At 42.6% G+C, this 19757-nt stretch overlaps 1 protein-coding gene across 5 annotated transcripts in view; it reads left to right on the top strand.

Moving 5' to 3' along the window:
- The window catches only part of LOC106022537 (zinc finger protein 420), a 37663-nt gene that overhangs the window by 233 nt on the left and 17673 nt on the right, over positions 1-19757 (top strand). For 2 of the 5 annotated variants that reach the window (XM_040734521.1, XM_040734522.1), the window contains exons 2-5: positions 4919-4989; positions 5895-6018; positions 6317-6412; positions 7699-10411. In XM_040734521.1, coding sequence (XP_040590455.1) covers positions 4981-4989; positions 5895-6018; positions 6317-6412; positions 7699-9797 — 2328 coding nt within the window. In that variant the 5' untranslated portion in view covers positions 4919-4980 and the 3' untranslated portion in view covers positions 9798-10411. Of the gene's footprint in view, positions 1-53; positions 1309-4918; positions 4990-5894; positions 6019-6316; positions 6413-7698; positions 10412-17621; positions 17626-19757 lie in introns of those variants that run through there. The other 3 variants (XM_040734538.1, XM_040734523.1, XM_040734520.1) reach the window with 3 other exon arrangements.

Here is a 19757-nt window from a genome sequence, read left to right as displayed (position 1 = left end):
GTGCGTGACCGGGGATTGGGGTCGAGCTGCGCCGCTGTGGGAGAGGAGCATGCTGTGTGTCTTGGTGACTGGCTAAGATCATGGAGAAATCTGAAGCCTCCTAAATCCCATTTTCTCTCCAAATTACGATTTAAGTAAGTGTGTGTCTTCCTGTACATTCCGGGAGCAGAGGGTGCAACTGATAACAACTAGTTAGCATTTTTACTTTTCCCTAAGATAACTGTGCACATGCGTTATGACTTGTTAAACACAGCGTTTGGCCCTTGGGGGTGCTTTTCGGGGGCGGGGGTTGCGCTCAGAATCCTCCAAGCAGACGTGTTCCCTCTCGAGCGTTCTTGAGGAGACAGACGCAGGCGAGACTTGTCCTTGCTGTTTGGCTTCTGAGGCTGGCCGCTATAAGGCTGACCTGAACTCCAGGTCCTCACAAGGGCTTGCTGAGACAGGCTGTCTTGCTGTCTAGCCCTGGTCACCCTTGAGGAGGCAATCCCCTTCCCTCCCAAAGACGGAGGAGTGTGAACCACCACGTCCTCCCCACAGTGGCGACTGCCTTTAGTCCGGAGAGCAACGTCGGGCACACCTAAAGTAAGCCGCACAGTAACGCGTCGCCGAAGACCCGGGGCAGCCCAGCCACAGCCACGTGCGAGTGTGACGAGGGGCAGGGATTCAGCCAGCTGAAGGCTGGAGTAGAGACGGCTCACACTCGCCATTGCCATGATGCTGTTTTACAAGACCTTGTGGCCGCAACCCGTGTGTCTGTCTGTGAGTGCCTGGAATTTATTGGCCCTCTTTCTGAGGCCGGCTTCGACGGCCTCCCAGGCAGTGGACTACAGTTCCCAGGAGCCGTCACACCCGCGGATGTTGCGGGCCCGAAGATGGCAAAAGGGGCATTGCATCGCCGTTCTGCACGTCTCGATATTGGCCATCTCAGCGTAGCCTGGCCTTCCCGAAGCCCCCGTGAGCGGTTGTTAGCGTCGTGTGAGGAATAATCTCCACCGATGGAAGCGCCCGGGTTTAAAGCCGGGACCTGTAAATTGATAGTGGTGGTCTAGTCTTTTGTTGCAGACCACGCAGAGTCGGACTACATTTCCCAGAGTGCACTGCGAACCAGCAACTTCCGCGAGTGCCGACCCAGTTGGCTTCAGGGCTGAATCTTAAGGAAAGTCCGGGGTGTGTGGTGCTTAGCGGGTGTCGGTTCAGGACCGGGAATCACAGTGGCCATGGAAACCGAGTTCCTGGGGTGAGGGACTTCCCTACTGAGCGCGAAGTTCTGAAGAGGTTGTGGTGGTGTTGCGGGCTGGCGGAGTTGGGGTTAGTATGGGAGTTTGGGGACTGGAGTGGTGCATATCCGTGGTTAATGTGGTAGGCGTGAGCGAGCGAGCGAGAGAGCGAGAGCGAGAGCGAGAGAGAGAGCGAATAATACCTGACAGTGTGTGTAACCATGATAGAACACCCCCTCCCCCGGCAACCCCAAGAATGAACATTGTGTTTCATAATAGACATTGTGATTTCTTTGATTTTTTTTTGGTTTTCGAGACAGGGGTCTCTGTGGCTTTGGAGGCTGTCCTGGAATTCGCTTGGTAGTCCAGGTTGGTCTCGAACTTACAGAGATCCGCCTGCCTCTGCCTCCCGAGTGCTGGGATTAAAGGCGTGCGCCACCAACGCCCGGCTTGACATTGTGATTTCTAAAAGTGAGGGTGAAACTGAAGGAGGTGTGTTCACATCGTGGTGCGTGAAACGCCAGAAACACAACTAGGACCTAGAAGAGCAGAGAAAGGGATAGGAGAGACTCAGGTGTTAAAGAGATCTGAGTTTGGTTGTTAGCCCTGAGGTCAGCCACTCCCACTGCACCGACCTGCCTGCCCAGGCACCTGCGCTCATGGATACTCACCACACTCGCACATGCGCACACGCAAGTACATCTTTTTAAAATGAGAGCTGGAGAAATGGTTCAGCGGTTAAGAGAGCATTTTCTGCTCGTGCAGAGGACTTTTAAGTTCTGTTCCTAGCACACATATAGGAGGCTCACACCCTCCTTCAGGTTCAGAGGCTCCAAGATGCCGGCTGGACTTCCGGGTACCAGCGCTCAAGCTCACATACCTCCCACCGGATATACATAAACATTTTTTAAAAAGTAAAACCTTATATAAAATCGCAGTCAGAGTGCCATTTTCTAAGACAGAGAAACCCTTATTAATTGTAGAAGATGGAGGAAGATGCTGGGCACACTGCTTTTTTCTTGAAGCGGGGAAGTATGATGAGTCTCTCTGGGAACCTATTTAGACACCTTTAGGAAAGTGCTTTGGGTCATGGTTCATGAAGGAACTGTGAGACCCCTTTTCAGGCATCCTCAGTTTATGGTCATACAGCATCAAGATTGCTGGCCTGACCTCTTGTGGGTGTCCACATCCTAATGAGGAATGCTTACTTTTGCAGGAAGAACCAATCAGTGGTTGGCTGACCGGGTGGGAAAATTCCCAGTTTACCCTGCCTTGCTTAGCAGCAAACGAGGAAAAGCAATTTCAGTGTTAGGAGGTAGTTGAAGTGGAACAAACACTGCCAGCTTTTCTAGGTCGGTGTTACTGAGAGGTGGCGCTAGTCTGCGAGGTGCTGAGAGTGTGGTGCATTCTGGGCAGGCACTCCACACACTGATTTTCATTTCCCGCGCCACGATGTCTTACTCATGAAGTCCACTCTGCTGAGTAAAGGAGGCTAGCACACAGTGTTGGCCATTTTCCACCTTGCTTTTTATTTAGATTCACATTTAAACGTATGTAGTCTGTCACAGTTATTTTGCCATTTTTTTTCTGTTTCTGTGTGACCTCTAGTGTTTTTTTTTTTTCAGAAAGGATTTTTGTGAATGTGCCATAGCTTGCTTTTTCTTTTCCCTTTAAGACTGGATCTTCCATCCCCATGGAAGGCCTCACCCTCCCTGGGAAGCAGAAAGGGGATGAGATAGGGAGTCAGTGGGGGGCAGGGGAGGAGGGGAGGCAGAGGGAACTGGGATTGACATGTAAAACAAGACTGTTTCTAATTAAACAAAAAATTGTATAATCAAAAAAAAAAAAAGAAAAAAAGGACTGGATCTTCCTATGTAGCCCAGGCTAGCCTTGAACTCACAGCGACCTTATTGCTTCAACCCTCTGAGTTTGGGATTACGGGTCTATGTCTATTCCTGATTACTCTTTGAGCTGAGTGTGGTGGCCCAAGTCTTGGATCCCAGCATTCTGGAGGCAGAAACAGGCAAAGCTCCGTGAGTTTGAGGCTACCCTGATCTGTTTAATAAGATCCAGGCCAGCCAGGGCGACATAATGAGACTCTGTCTCAAAAATCCAAACTAAGTTAATTAATTAATAAAAAATAAATGATAGATTGGCTAGATATATGGTCATCAAATCTCATTTCCTTTTCCACAAATATGTTAAAAACCCATACTTTTTTTTTTCAGGATGGATATGTCTAATTAAAACTTGAATTTCCTTTCAGTTACAGGCAGTTGGCTTTTTTAGCACAAGTCTTCGTGGTTTTTAAAATCTTTTATAACTTTCTGTGTGTGAGCATTTTGCCTGCGAATGTATAGCACAAGTCTTCGTGGTTTTTTAAAATCTTTTATAACTTTCTGTGTGTGAGCATTTTGCCTGTGTATGTATACGCCTGGTTCCCCTGTGAGGTCAGAAGAGAGCATTGGGTCCCCAGGAACTGTGGGTGCCTGTGTGCCATCATGTGACCCTTCTTAGATGCTCAGATGGAAATGACTCTGTACATTTGTTAGACTTGGAAAGTAGGAGGTGCTGTCCTGGGCATATAGGAGTCCGGGTAGCTCTGGTAGGCTCCTGGGCGTACAGGAGTTGGGTAGCTCTCACAGGCTTCCGGAAGGGAAGAGTTCCATTTCCTTTGAAGATTTCTAACTCCAGCTTTGTAGAGTTTTTGGAGACATTTCGATTCAGTTAGAATAATCTTGTTTCATATCCTGATCTATGGGATATTTTGTTTGTTTTCCAAGACAGGGTTTCTCCATGTAGCCCTGACTGTACTGGAACTCCCTCTGTAGACCAGGCTTCCCCCCAAACTCAGAAATCTGCCTGCCTGTACCTCTCAAGTATTGTATTATTATTATTACCACCACCACCACCATCATCATCATCTACTCTTTCCTTGTTCTCTGTTCTTTTTACCCTTTTGGAGGAGTCTGCCACCCACCTCCCAAGTAAATACACACGGAGACTTACTCCTACTTATACATGCCTGACCTTAGCTTGGCTTGTTTGTTGTCAACTTTTCTTAACCTAAATTATCCCGACTACCTTTTGCCTCAGGACTTTTATCTTTCTCTGTTTCTGTATACTTTCCTTTATTTCTGACTCCGTATCTGGCTGTGCGGCTGGGTGCCAGCTCCCAATGTCCTCTCTCCTCCTTTTCTCTCTCCTCGATCCACTTTCATAGATTTCTCCTATTTATTCTCTCTGTCTAAGGCCCCACCTATCCTTTCTCTGCCCAGCTATTGGCCGTTCAGCTCGTTGTTAGACTATTCAGGTGTTTTAGGCAGGCAAAGTAACACAGCTTCACAGAGTTAAACGAATGCAACATAAAAGAATGCAACACATCTTTGCATCATTAAGACACATGTTCCACAGCACACACAAATGTAACACATCTTAAAGTAGGAGTCCACAACACTCAAGTGCTACAATCAAAGGTGTATACCACCACACCCTGGCTGTGGAATGATTTTCGACATAACTAATTCAATTATAACTCCATCCTGTTTTAGCTGGGGTTCTCTTGATTCTTGGGGCCAACATTCCATCGCACTCCCTCTGACTTCCTCCAGGGAAGAAAATGGCATTTTCCCTCAACCATTTAAAAGGTCTCTGGAAAGCCAGGCATCTCACGTCTCTCTTTGCTGTTCTTGTTTTCCCAGGAGTTGGCTTCAAAGAGATAGGAACCAAGAAGAGGACTGGTCACATTCAGGAGTTTTAAATCATGGCCTATGTGAGTTCATATTCATAGTAATGTTTTTTTTTTGTTTTTTTTTTTGGTTTTTTGAGGCAGGGTTTCTCTGTGGCTTTGGAGACTGTCCTGGAACTAGCTCTTGTAGACCAGGCTGGTCTCAAACTCACCGAGATCCGCCTGCCTCTGCCTCCCGAGTGCTGGGATTAAAGGCGTGCACCACCACCGCCTGGCCATAGTAATGTTTTTGCCACTTGTTCTGAAACTACTTACCCAAGTCAATTCCAGGTGGTCAGTGACGCAATGGAGCAGACTAGGGCTCGCCATGCATGGCACTCTCCCCTCAACTGATAGTCTCTGTAGCCCTTGTGTTTTAGACCTGAAAGCACATCCAGTCTAAATGTCTAGAGAGAACATCCTAGAGCGTCACCTCAAACCCTTAGGCGGAAAGATGGTGGAAGGAGACGACGGAAGGTTTGCACGCACCCCGTGTACGGACTGGAACACTGCGGTCAGGATGAGACTCACGCCTGGTTGGGGCCTGTCTCAGTGTGGTGGTTTCCAGGGCATTTAGAGGTTGTGACAGAAGCACTGAGTGTCCAGAGACCTCGAGATCAGCAAGATGCTATCTGATTGGCAGTTGCTTACAGGGAGCAACACATTCTGCTCAGAAAAAACAGACAACAACAAAAACCAGGGTTTGATGAATTCTTTAAACTTAAACCAGTGGGAAATTCAACTAAAAGCACACTACACTTGAAGAACAAGCAACAAAATGGATGGTCCATAAAATGGGGTGCTGGGTCTCCTGGAGCTATGGGTGGTATGGGTGCCCAATATGGGTGCCCATGGTGTGTCCCATTCGCTGCTCTGTCCATTGCCATCTTCCACCTAAATCATTTGTTTAAAATTTACCACTGACGTTGGGGTCGATTGTCCTATGGCAGGTGATGACGTTCAGAGATGTGGCTATAGATTTCTCTCCAGAAGAATGGGAATGTCTGAGCCTGGAACAGAGACTCTTATACAGAGATGTGATGTTGGAGAACTACAGCCATCTTGTCTCAGTAGGTAAGACTCAGTTTAACCCTAGACCCTAGACATTCCTGGTGCTTATTGTCAGTTATTGACTTGTTTTTCAAATGTCAAGGGGGTTTCTGACCTGTGTTTCTTCTGGGAAGACGGGCTGTGGTTTTTGCAGACTGTAGTCATTATTGGGGACCTCCATGTCCACCATCCTCCCAAAACGCTTTATCCTTTCTTCTTGTCCTTCTTGTCATTCATTGTCCCTCTCCCTCATTACCAAGGCACCAGATGAAAATGAATTCTTATCCATGTGGTTGCTTCCTGTATTTTATCTCACATACAGGACTTTGCATTTATCAACCGCATGAGTTTCCCGTGTTGGAAAAAGAACAAGATGCCTTCATGGATTTGGGTAGTGAGACCAGAAGATTCTGCCCAGGTGAGTGACGGTCCCTGGGGCCGTCATCAGTTGTCTGGCTGTTCAGGGGGTCAGCGGCACCTCTACCGCACACTGCTTGGTTAATGTCCCCCATGTGACAAAAAGTGAGGTGCCATTCTTTCTCTCTAGTGGCCATTATTTTATGAATGACGTAGGTCAAATGCCTTCTCATCTCTCGCTATTTCCTTACCTTTTTCCATTTAGGTATTTGTAAATTTCTAAGAGTTTGCAGATGTGTCATTCATTTCAGCTACCTTAAACAATTTCCTTCCTTCTATACGCCGCCACATGCAACCCTGAATTCCCTTACTTTATCTGTTTCTCCTTATGAGTGTGTTTCCTGAACTCACTAGGTCATTTTATTTATTTATTTATTTATTTATTTATTTATTCATTCATCTATCTATCTATCTATTTATTTATTTATGTGTTTGTTTTTTCAAGACAGGGTTTCTCTGTATTGTTTTGGAGGCTGTCCTGGAACTCGCTCTGAAGACCAGGCTGGCCTTGAACTCACAGAGATCCACCTGCTTCCGCCTCTGGAGTGCTGGGAGTAAAGGCGTGCGCCACCAATGCCAGCTAGGTCATTTTTTTTAAAACCCACATTTACCGGTTTTCTCATTTCAGCTTGGACTTACTAGTGTTAACAAACAGTATCTATATAAATAAACCTCGTATTTTCTGTGATAGGAACATATTCAGAAATTTTTGCATGGTAGGTCATACATGAAAAGAGCACCTGTCAAGCTGGTGGTTAAAAGTTGTAGTAATATGTAAAAAAAGTCTGGGCTGCCGGCGGTGGTGGCGCACGCTTTTACTCCCAGCACTCGGGAGGCAGAGGCAGGAGGATCTCTGTGAGTCCGAGGCCAGGCTGGACCAACAGCCTCCAAAACAATACAGAGAAACCTTGTCTCGTAAAACAAAAACAAACAAACAAAATAAAGCCACAAGGGCGGCAGTCTGTAATCGTTAAAATGGAGATGGAAGAAATGGAAAGTGTGCCGTGTTACATCATTGTTACTTAATTGTCCCATTTGTGCCTCTTGGTCCCTGGTTTTTATAAAAATCTTAGTCCGTTCTAAGCAACCCCCAACCCTTTTAAAATTAGCTCTTTAAGATTTATTTTTTGTCCTTTTAGTATTGTCCACATTTGAGGTTTTGTTGTTAATGCTTTGTTTTTTGAAGACATTCACTTCCTATGTGATTTATTTTAACATTTTCTCTTGAGGGCATTTTTTTCCTTTTTGGATAGTAAAACAGTATATATTTACATTATTATCTTTCAGATATAGATCCCACGTGGCAGACGAACAAAGTCCTACCGAAAAATAGCACCTGTGCAAGACAGTTATCCCGTTGGGAAGTAATGGAAACGGATACAAACCACAGCCTTGAAGGGTTGTGTCCTGGAGCTGACTGGGAAGGCACAGGTCAGGTTCCAACACCAAGGGAGAATCAGGAAGGATGCTTCAAGCAAATGACACTCACCCATGAAAGATTGCTCAGGGCTTTTAATCGGTGTCCAAGACCGGATGCAGAAGAGAAAGCAAGGGACTTTAAGTCTGAAAAACCCTTTAGTTTTTCTGCAGACCCCACTCAACCTCACTTAATTTACGCTGGTGAGCAATCTGAGGAAGATAAAGACTGTGGGAAGACCTTGCCTCCCGGCTCTAAGCTTCCTCGCTGTCGAGCAGTTCATACTGGCCAGAAAGCATTCCAGTGTGAGGAATGTGGCAAGACTTTTAGTTTCCGTTCTAGTCTGACTGGTCACAAGAGAATCCACACTGGGGAAAAGCCTTTTAAGTGTAAGGAGTGTGGGAAGGCCTTTAGATTCCACTCACTCCTCAGTGTCCACGTTCGCGCTCATACTGGGGAGAAATCCTACGAATGTAAGGAATGTGGAAAGTACTTTAACTACAGCTCAGACCTCACTCGACATCACAGGATTCACACCGGGGAAAAGCCCTATCAGTGTCGGGAATGCGGAAAGGCTTTCAGCTGTGGCTCAGACCTCACCCGCCACGAGAGAATTCACACTGGGGAGAAGCCCTATGAATGTAGTGAGTGTGGGAAGGCCTTTATTCAGCAGTCACACCTCATTAAGCACCAGAGAATCCACACCGGCGAAAAACCTTACATCTGCAAGGAGTGTGGGAAAGCTTTTACATGTGGCTCGCAGTTAAGTCAACATAAGAAAATTCATACTGGTGATAAGTTACATAAATGTAAAGAATGTAAAAACTCTTTTAGTTTCGCCTTAGATCATACTCAACGACAGTTAATTTACATTGGGGAGAAGTTCTTTGAAGATAAAGAAAATGGGAAGACATTTTTTCCAGATTCAGAGCTTACTCAGTGTCAGACAGTTCATGCTGGTAAGAAAATATACGAATGTAAAGAGTGTGGTAAGGCTTTTAGTCTGCGTTCCATTGTCAGCAGTCTTAAGAAAATTCATAACAGGGAGAAACTTTTTAAATGCAAGGACTGTGAGAAGGCCTTCCGTTGTCCCTCAGACCTCTCTCGCCATCAGAAGATCCACACTGGCGAAAAGCCCTATAAGTGTAAGGAATGTGGGAAGGGATTTATTTGCAGATCAGACCTTGGCCGACATCAGAGAGTTCACACTGGTGTAAAGCCTTACGTATGTAAGGAGTGTGGAAAAGCCTTCACTCGCGGTGCACACCTAACTCAACATCAGAAAAATCACAGTAAGAAATCCCACGAATTCAATGAAGGCGACAAGGCCTTTAGTACCAGTTTAGAACATCCTCAGCGTTCTTTGATCCATACCGGTGAGAAATTCTGGGAAGATAAAGAATGTACAGAGCCTTTTCTTGGTGGTTCAGAACTTACTCAGTTTCAGAATGGTAAGGCGACCAATGACTGCAAAGAGAATGACGAGGACTTCAGTTGGCATTCAAGTGATACAGGACTTAAAACAATTCATATTAGGGAGAAACGCTTTCAGTGTAAGGAATGCCCAAAGGCCTTTAGATACAGCTCCGAGCTCACGCGACATCAGAGACTACATACCGGTGAGAAGCCCTATAAATGTCAGGACTGCTGGAAAGCATTTGCTTCTGCCTCAGACCTTGCCCGGCATCAGAGGATCCACACTGGTGAGAGGCCTTATGAGTGTAACGAATGTGGAAAAGCCTTTATTCAGCAGTCACATCTCATTAAACATCAGAGAATTCACAACGTCGAACAGCCCAAGGGCGTAATGAATGTACAAAAGCCTTCGGTTGGCAGTCAGATGTTATTAAACATGAGAGAGTTCACGCTGGTGAACAACCTCATAAATTTAAGGAGTGTTGGAAAGATTCTTCTCATGGCTCAGCTCAACCAGTGTCAGGAGGGTTATACTGATGAGAAATCAAGCTAAGGCAGAACGCTTGAAAAAGCCGATTTTCGTGTCTCAAATCTTAGCCAGCAATAGAATGTCCATACTGGTAGGAAATATACGACAGGGGCTTGGGAAAGGCTTCATCTGTAACTCAAGCCCTTATCTGTTGTGGAATACACTGTATGAAGATATGTCACCGATTGGTTTAAGAAAAAAGCTAAACGGCCAACAGCTAGACAGGACTTTGGAAGCAGAGAGCGCTGGGAAGACGGGTGGAGTCGACAGCAGATGGAGAGCAACCAGGGCGGGCACTGTGAGGATGAGGTGTAAAGGTAAATGAAAAATCATAATAGACATGAACCTAACATTTGAAGAGAAGGGTAATGCTAGCTACTTTTTTTTTTGTGGGTGGATGACAATTATGAATGATGCAAATATGTTTTGGTCAGTACTGAGTATCGTTCAAGTGCAGTTCTTGGTACCGTGTAGTATTATATGTTAAGCAATTGTGAGCAAATACACGTATTTAGGACATTTAAGTGCATTTCATGTGCATGTTATTCTCAAATTATTGTCATTTATGAACTTTACAACTTGGGATAATTTTGTCATATATCTTTACTATAATAAAGCTATATTCATTATGCTGACAAGATTATTGACTGATTGATTTTATGTGCATTGATATTTTGACTGCATGTATGTCTGTGTGAGGATGTCGGATCTTCCAGAACTGGAGTTACAGACAGTTGTGAGCTGCCATATGGATGCTGGGAATTAAACCTGGGTCCTCTAGAGGAGGAGCCAATGCTCTTAATCATTGAGCCATTTTCGCTAGCTCCCAGATTTATTATTATTTTTAGATTATTAATGTGAATGTTTGTGTGTCTGTGCATGTCTGAAGAAAAAAACAAAAGACACGGATCAGCCCTGGAAGTTGTCGTCTGGCCTACATGCTCACTTGAACACAGATACATACATCATAAACACAACGAAAATAAAGGAAAACTCACATTGATGGTGTAGACGGGGTGTGGGTTCATGAGGGTCTGTGGAAAGAAGGCACAGGCACTTTAAGGATGATTCTAGTCTTTTCCAGCTGCAGGGGTGGGGCATCAACCTCTGTGGACTGAGCCATTGTAGCTTAGCAAAGGGATTTTTTATTGTTACACAGTTCACACCTTTAGCAAGTCAATTTCTGTAACCAAAACATCTTACCTAAGCTTCTCAATGGGACAATGCCGAATGCAAATTCTTCATTAAAAGACATCCCAGGTTTCAGGGTACTCTCCCAACCAAGTTTTGCATAGGCTTTGAACACCTAGGAAATTTAGACTTCAAACAGAAGATACCACAGACAAGGTACCAATTGCAAAAGGCAGATCAAAGCTAGGTGTTACCACTCGAGTCAAACCAGCTGCAGAAATCTATATTCCCCTTTTTATGTGCAACAATTAATTATATCGGAGATTATTAGCTTTACAGTCTTTTCTCTAGATTTCTGTTTTACAATCTTATGTAAGTGAGCCAAAACACATTTTAGAGCCAATAAGGTTACTATTGCTAGCGTGAGTAACACTTGCTAAAACAAGAAATCTATTAAAGTGAGTCACAGGGTTGAATGAGGCTATGCTATCTGCAAGACTTGCCATAACATTTGTTCCTGTCATATCAGGTAACTTTTTTTTTGTAAAAGTTTCCATAATTTCTTGCTGTAAATCATAAATCATTTGAGACGAATTAGGGTGACCCATCAAATGCTTCTTAACCTTTTCCCAATCATACATGCTTATATTAAACTTTAAAGGTGTCATACAATAGGTTGTAACAGCCCAATCACATTTTAATTTTATTTGCTCCAATATTTCTTTCTCCCCCCCCCCCCCCCGAGACAGGGTTTCTCTGTATTGCTTTGAAGCCTGTCCTGAAACTCTCTGTAGACCAGGCTGGTCTCCAATTCACAGAGATCCGCCTGCCTCTGCCTCCCGAGTGCTGGGATTAAAGGCGTGCACCACCAATCCCCGGCTTGCTCCAATATTTCTAACAGATCCCCTACCAATATAGCAGCTTGTCTCAAATCAGCTAATTCATTAACTATCTCATTATCTATTTTATTTTGTTCAGTTCAAAATTCTGTAGACTATTTATGCCAGTCTCTAACAAACTCAGCACTTTGAATTTCTTTTGGAAGGGCCACTCCATCTGTCATAGCAGTAACCGTCAATGCAATAATTCCCATAATAACACCAATAATCAGTCCAACCACCCAGCATGTTCTGAATATTCTTTCAGTGACTGTACCAGGATGATCACAGGTGAGTCTTGCCATGGCCTTGACAGCTTCGCTGTGTCCAGATTGCCGTCCTTGCTCTAAGAATGGATACACTTTCAGAAGCTAATTTTAAAGACATACTCTAAGTTTAAAGACATACTAAGTTTAAAGATTTACTAGAATTAACGCAGGTATGATGGGTGCAGCATTCACAAGCGATGCTGTAATTTTTAGGGTGCTGTTGGACAGCTTTGATTTAGTCTATAAGACAAAGTATACTGATCATCCTTAACATTTAACTTCCCATGTTTAAGAGGGTGGAAGGCACTTGCTAATTTCCACAAGTTAGTCTGAATTGAGTTGCCAAATTGCAAGGGAGGACTTGACATTTCAACCCCATGCCACTGGATAGGTTCTTTAATAGAGGAGCTAGTTTGTCCAGTTACATTCAAACTATACCACTGCCATCTTAACTTTGAGTAAGAATATTTTCCTTGAGTGGAACCATATGGGCCCCAAACACAGACGTCTCTGTGGGAGATATTAATTAACCCTTGAGGTTTCTCATTCTTACAGTGTTACCCAGTCAGATTCCTTGTTGGTAACCCTCATCTCACAGAATGGTAGATTTATGGAATAGCAGCATTAATCTCCTGTCCTCCAAAACCAGATGCATGATGATCTTGGGTAGTATTGATTATCAATAGCCACACTTGAAAGGTTATATTTGGACAATGAATTCCATTTCCCATACAAATAGTAATTCCTGTACTCTCAACGGTGTCCTCCATTGGCTAAGCAGGACCTCGGTTGCCATAATGACCAGGTAGCCAAGAAGATTCATTAACCACTACAGGAATATCCATATCTCCCCAATTTACTGCTAGGTTAATTGGAGGATTGAGAATATAAGCTCAGTTACTATAATCAGTCCCTTTTGCCTATACAGTTACAACAGACAGCATAGCAAGGGACACATTTGTAGCAGTTAAAGGTTTCTGAGTCATCTGACAACCTTCCTGTTGGCACACAAATTTTTTTTTTTTTTTTGGTTTTTGGAGACAGGGTTTCTCTGTATTGTTTTAGAGGCTGTCCTGGAACTCACTCTGTAGACCAGGCTGGCCTCGAACTCACAGAGATCCGCCTGCCTCTGCCTCCCGAGTGCTGGGATTAAAGGCGTGAGCCACCAACGACCGTCTGTCCGTCACACAAATTCTTAAGATGTCCCTGGGTGGGAGGACTAGCTGTCTGCTTCAATGGCCCCCTGCACTTTTTTTCTCCAGAGACATCTCAGCAGCTGAAGCATTCTAGAGATTCCTCTTGTCTGTGCCGGATTTTTATCAATTTTGATGGGATCCACAATCTCTTATCTCCTGTGGAAATATAAGCATACCCTCAACCGCATTTAACACTTTTCCTGGACTCCATAAAGATGTCAAGGCATTTATAATGCTCGGGCTGACTCAGTTCAGCAGCTCTTTCTATAACCCAATGTCTTTCAGCAGCTGTTGTTCGGTTTCATTAGCATTTAAAAAATTAAGGTTAGTAAAGCATTGTGCAGTCTATCCCTGGGGTCCGCATATCCCCTTCTGTTTAGCAAGCATCTCTTTTAGAGTGTGATTGGATCTGTAAACAATTGCTTGTCCTGGGGGATTTTACGGTATCCCTGTAATGTGTTTTATGTTGTAATGCACAAAAAATTGTTGCATTTTATTGGAAACATAGCTGGGGTATTATCAGTTTTAATTTGTGCTGGTATGACCATTACAGCCATTGTGACTAATAAATGTGTAATTATAGAATCAGCCTTTTTAGAACTTAAGGCAGATGCCCATTGAAATCCAGAATAAGTGTCAATGGTATGATGGACACATATTAATTTTCCAAATTCTGCTAAATGAAATACATCCATTTGTCAAATTTCATTTATTTGTGTACCTTTATGATTGGTCTTGTAGGTAAAGGAACTTGATTATACAGTGAACAAGCAGGACAGTTTTTTATAATTTCATTAGCTTGTTGCCAAGTAATGGAAAATTTTTTTCTTTAAGCCCCTACTATTAATATAATGTTTCTTATGAAATTCTGAAGCTTCTAACACATTTCCTACCAATGAAAGATAAATTTCTTCATTTCCTTTTGCTAATGGCCCAGGAAACCCACTATGAGACCGAATATGGGTAATATAAAGTGGGCAATTTCTTTCTTGGATTCCCTCTTGTAGTTGCACTAATAGGAAAGTCAATTCTGAATTATCAGGAATAAGTCCACAGTTTTTATATGCAATACAACCCTTTCTGCACATTGAGAATCAGTAATTAAGAGATTCATTAAAGTCTAACAAAAGCATCAGAATAGCATATAATTCTGATTTCTGAACTGGGTCATAAGGACTTTGACCAGCCTTACTGATGTTTCCTGCTTTATAACCAGACATTCATAAATTATTTGTATTAGTATAAAATGTAAGAACCCCAGACGTAGGGGCCTTTTTTTACTATGCGGGGAAGACTCTATTCGGTTCTTTTTGTAAACCAAATCCGCTTACTTTTTAGATATTTGTTATTTCTCCTGAGAAATTACTACAAGCTCCTTGCCAATCATCATGAGTCTCCCACATTTGTCTAATTTCAGCATTGGTATAGTATAGGGTACCACAGCTTCAGCTGGATCCTTACCCGACAATTGACGAAGTCTTTAAAATTAGTTCAGAAGAAACCTTTTCTATATAGGTGGGATTTTTTTACTCTGTTTCTGAGCTAGAAAAATCCATTGTAAAATACTATCCTGTCCCTGAATCGTGAGTCCAGTAGGGGAATGATTGGAATATAACATTACTAAAATACATTTAATTGTGAGATTCCATTGATCTAGGCATTGAACTACATTTCCCAAAGTATATCTTCCTTGTGGCTTCATCTTTTCCCAACCTTAGAGGTCTCCAGGAAAGATTGCACTGAAGAACCTCCTTACAGAGTTTGCTTTCACTGTGGCAAAGCTAGCCATTTGGGCATGAAACTACCCTTGCCTCAACTACTAAAATGTGCTGTCCAAACCAGACAAGCAGGACACAAAAGAAAGCGACTGTCAAATTTTGCATAGACAGGGTAGGCAGCCCTTCAAAATTCTTGCTTTACAGAAAAGTCTGTCAAATATTCTAGGCATGTAGGCTGAAGATGGATGCCCCAACATTGCAGAGGAAACTTGGGTGACTGTTCAGGTAGCCAGCTGTTTCTGTCATTTCTATGGTTTGAGAAGTTGTTTGCTCTGAACTTCCTGTTTATTCAAGTAATATTTTATCCTTCTTGGGTCTCTGATGGAGATTTTGAATTGAAGGAAAAAAATCAGTACTCAGAAGTGATACTGTCCCAAACTTACTACATTCATGGATTTTTTTCCTCTTGGATGATAATGTCTTCCTGATGAATGCACCTTGTCTGAAAAGCATGTCCTGCTGTCCTTTCATCTGGATATTAACCTGCTGTCTGTCTTCTGAAGAAAGTGTAATGATCCCTTATGAGTCTTTATACTTACGTAACCTGGAATGAGACTATTTAAGAAATGACTTCAAGTCGTAAAGGGTATATAGGACATGGATAAAGGTGATGTACCACACAAAACAATACAGGGAAACCCTGTCTCACAAAAACCAAAAAAAAAAAAAAAAAAAAAAAAAAAAAAAAGGTGATGTACCATAGCCAAAAGCAGAATTCAGAAGAGTGTTCTGTGAGCAGAGAAGACTCAGGACACTGGCACAAATGGATGAATTGGGTCACAGGGTTCAGGGAGAGAAATAATTTGAAAGAGGATGAGATGACATTAAGGAACAGGAGCTAGCAAAGTGTTCTATGTTTTATGAGCCATATGGTTGCTATTGTAATTATTCAGCTTTCCCATTATAGAAGGAAAACCTAGGAAATACAAAACTATAAGAATGTGGTGGTGCATGCCTTTAATCCCAGCACACAGGAGGCAGAGGCAGGTGGATCTCTGTGAGTTCAAGGCCAAACTGGTCTACATAGTGAGTTCCAGGACAGCTACACAGAGAAACCCTGTCTTGAAAATGTGGTTTTGGGCTGGATGTGGTGGTTTATAACTTTTTAACCCCAGCACTCAGAAGGAAAAGGCAAATGGATCTTTGTGAGTTTATGACCAACCTGGGATACTCAGTAAGTTGCATGCCAGCCCAGACAACATATACTATAACTCAAACACAGGTAAAAATAAAATACAAAAATTGCCCAATTTATAAGGCTATGGTTTGCTGATCTTTGTTATGCTAGCAAAGAGGTTTAAATATAATACAGCACCTTGGTATTCAATGTGAATGCCTTCAAGGAACAACTTTGGCCCTATTTGGAAACTTTTTTTAAACATTTTTTAATTTTAATTAGCTTGTTTTACATGTCAATCCCAGTTCCCTCCCCTCCCTCCCCTCCTCCCGCACCCCCCACCATCCCCCTATCCTCCCACCCTATTGCCAATTCCTTCCACATAGGGGATATCTAGAGTCTATCATTTCATTCAGGGTAGGGTCCAGGCACTTCCCTAAGAGTCCAGGCTGAGAGAGCATCCCTCTTTGTGTTATGGACACACGATGTCTGTTAGTATTCGAGGGATAAACACTGATCCACTGCTCAGGACCCCATAGGTAGCCCAGGCCTCCTCATTGACTCTCACATTCAGGGGGTCTGTATCGGTCCCATGCTGGCCTCCCAGCTGTCGGTCTGGGGTCTAAGAGCTCTCCCCTGTTCGGATCAGCTGTCTCTGCTGGTTTTGCCAGCCCATTTGGAAACTTTTGAGATACACTGAACAGCAGAACTCACCTGAAATCTACTGAATCAGAACCTGTATTTTAGGAAGCTATTCAGGAGATTCTATGTGTTATAGCATGACAAACACTGACTCAGGATTACTTGAAATTATCTCACACTGGGATACTTATAAATGCAAAAGCACATACAAAGAACCAACAAAGCTAACTAGGATTTCAAAGAAAACTTCTGGCTGGCATGGTTGCTCACACCTTTAATCCCAACATTTGGCCAGTCTGGTCTATATATAGAATTCCAGCCTCCAAAGCCACAGAGAAACCCTGTCTCCAAAAACAAAAAAAAAACCAAAAAAAAAAACAAAAAAAAAGAATTCCAGGCTTGCTAGAGCTACATTGTGATACCCTATATCAAAAAACAATAATAAAAATAAACAAATGAGAATTTCTATGTCAAACAGACAGAAATCACGTAGGTTGTAAAGTAGAACTGGGATGAAATTATGCATATTTTCACTAGCTCTAAATGTAATTACCATATCCTTTAATCATGAATATAATCAACAAAGCACTGCAACATTTGCAGCTCTGTGACTGTGTACTTGTCTTTGGTTTTTAATTTTTTTTGTTTTTTTTCAAGACAGAGTTTCTCTGTGTAGCCCTGGATGTCCTGGAATTCACTCTGAAGAACAGGCTAGCCTCTAACTCACAGAGATCCACTTGCATCTACCTCCTGAGTGCCGGGATTAAAAGTATGTGCCACTACTGCCCAGTTACAAGTTTCTTTTCAAATATAATGTGTGTGAATGCAGGTATCCAGGGAGGTCAGAAGAGGACACCAGATCTGGAGCTGGAGTTACAAGCAACTGAGAGTCACCCAACATGGGTGCTGGGAATGAGGATAAAGAACAGAGAATGACTGCAAGGGACAAGACCTATCTTGGAACTTACAAGGTCCGTATGTAAATCATATATACAATTTATATATTATATTATGCAGCAGAGGGAAAATGAGGCTAGCATGAAATTCAGCATAGAGATGTCTGAAGCAAAAACAAATAACCAGATTTGACTTCTGCATTGTAATTTGGCAAGCCCAGTTCAAAATGATAGAAAAAACAATACTCAACTTCATATGGAAAACCAAAAAACTCAGGATAGCTAAAACCATCCTGCACAATAAGGGATCATCTGGGGGCATCACCATCCCGACTTCAAGCTCTACTATAGAGCTATAGTAATGAAAACAGCTTGGTATTGGCATAAAAACAAACAGGTGGACCAATGGAATCCAATCAAAGACCTTGATATCAACCCCCACACACATATGAACACCTAATTTTTGACAAACAAGCTAAAAATATAAAATGGAAAAAAGAAAATATATTCAACAAATGGTGCTGGTATAATTGGCTGTCAACATGTAGAAGAATGCAAATAGATCCACAGCTATCACCATACACAAAACTCAAGTCCAAATGGATGAAAGACCTCAATATAAATCTATCCACACTGAGCCTCACAGAAGAGAAAGTGGAAAATAGACTTGAATACACAGGCACAGGAGATCACTTCCCAAATAGAACACCAGTATCACAGACTCTGAGAAGCTGAGGAACTTCTGTAAAGCAAAGAACACAGTCAGCAAAACAAAATGGCTCCCTACAGAATGTGAAAAGTTCTTCACTAATCCCAAATCTGACAGATGGCTAATTTCAAAAACATACAAAGAACTCAAGAAACTAGAAATCAAACTACCAAATAATCCAATTAAAAAATGGGATACAGATCTAAACAGAGAATTCTCAATAGAACAATCTCAAATGGCAGAAAGACACTTAAGGAAATGCTCAACATCCTTAGTCATCAGGGAAATGCAAATCAAAACCACTCTGAGATCCCATCTTATAGTAATCAGGATGGCTAAGATCAAAAACGCCAATGACAGCTTATTCTGGAGAGAATGTGAAGAAAGGGGAACACTCCTCCATTGCTGGTGGAAGTGCAAACTTGTACAGTCCCTGTGGAAATCAGTATGGCGATTTCTCAAAAAATTAGGAAACAACCTGTCTCAAGAGCCTGCAATACCACTGTTGGACATATACCCAAAGGAGGCACATTCACACCACAAGGACATTTTCTCAGCTATGTTCATAGCAACATTATTTGTAATAGCCAGATCTTGGAAACAGCCTAGATTCCCCCCATCTGAAGAATGGATAAAAAAATGTGGTATAGTAAGTGTCCCAGCCTGCAGAGTCAGTCAACAGGGACCCTAAGGGAGGGAGTGAGAATGGGGGGACAAGAGACGTGGTAAACATTTCAAGTGGTTAGATACAAAATTAATCCCCTCCAAATCAGTAGCCCTCCTATATACAAATGACAAAAGGACTGAGGAAGAAATCAGGGAAACACCACCTTTCACAAATAGCCCCAAATAATATAAAATATCTTGGGGTAACTCTAACCAATCAAGTAGAAGACTTGGATGATGAAAACTTCAAGTCACTAAAGGAAGAAATTGAAGAAGATATCAGAAGATAGAAAGGTCTGCCATGCTCATAGATTATTAGAATTAACATAGTAAAAATGTCATCCTACCAAAAGCAATATACAGATTCAATGCAATTCCATCAAAATTCCAACACAATTCTTCACAGATCTTTTTTATTAAATAATTCATTTAACTTTATTTTATATGCATTGGTGTTAAGGTATCAAATCCCCTGGAACGGGAGCTACAGATAGTTGTGAGTGCCATGTGGGTGCTGGGAATTGAACCCAGGTCTTCTGGGAAGAACCATTGCTCTTTACTGCTGAGCCATCTCTCCAGCCCCTTCACAGATCTTTAAAGGAGATTTTTCAGTGTCACATGGAAACACACACACACACACACACTCACTCACATACACACACAAACCCAGAATAGCTGAAAGAATCCTGTATAAAAAAAGAA

Source organism: Mesocricetus auratus, unplaced genomic scaffold, assembly GCF_017639785.1.
Source record: "Mesocricetus auratus isolate SY011 unplaced genomic scaffold, BCM_Maur_2.0 Super-Scaffold_100038, whole genome shotgun sequence".
In the NCBI taxonomy this organism is placed as follows: Eukaryota; Metazoa; Chordata; class Mammalia; order Rodentia; family Cricetidae; genus Mesocricetus; species Mesocricetus auratus.
Note: the sequence above shows the minus strand (reverse complement) of the source record. Positions and strands in the feature narration are given on the sequence as shown.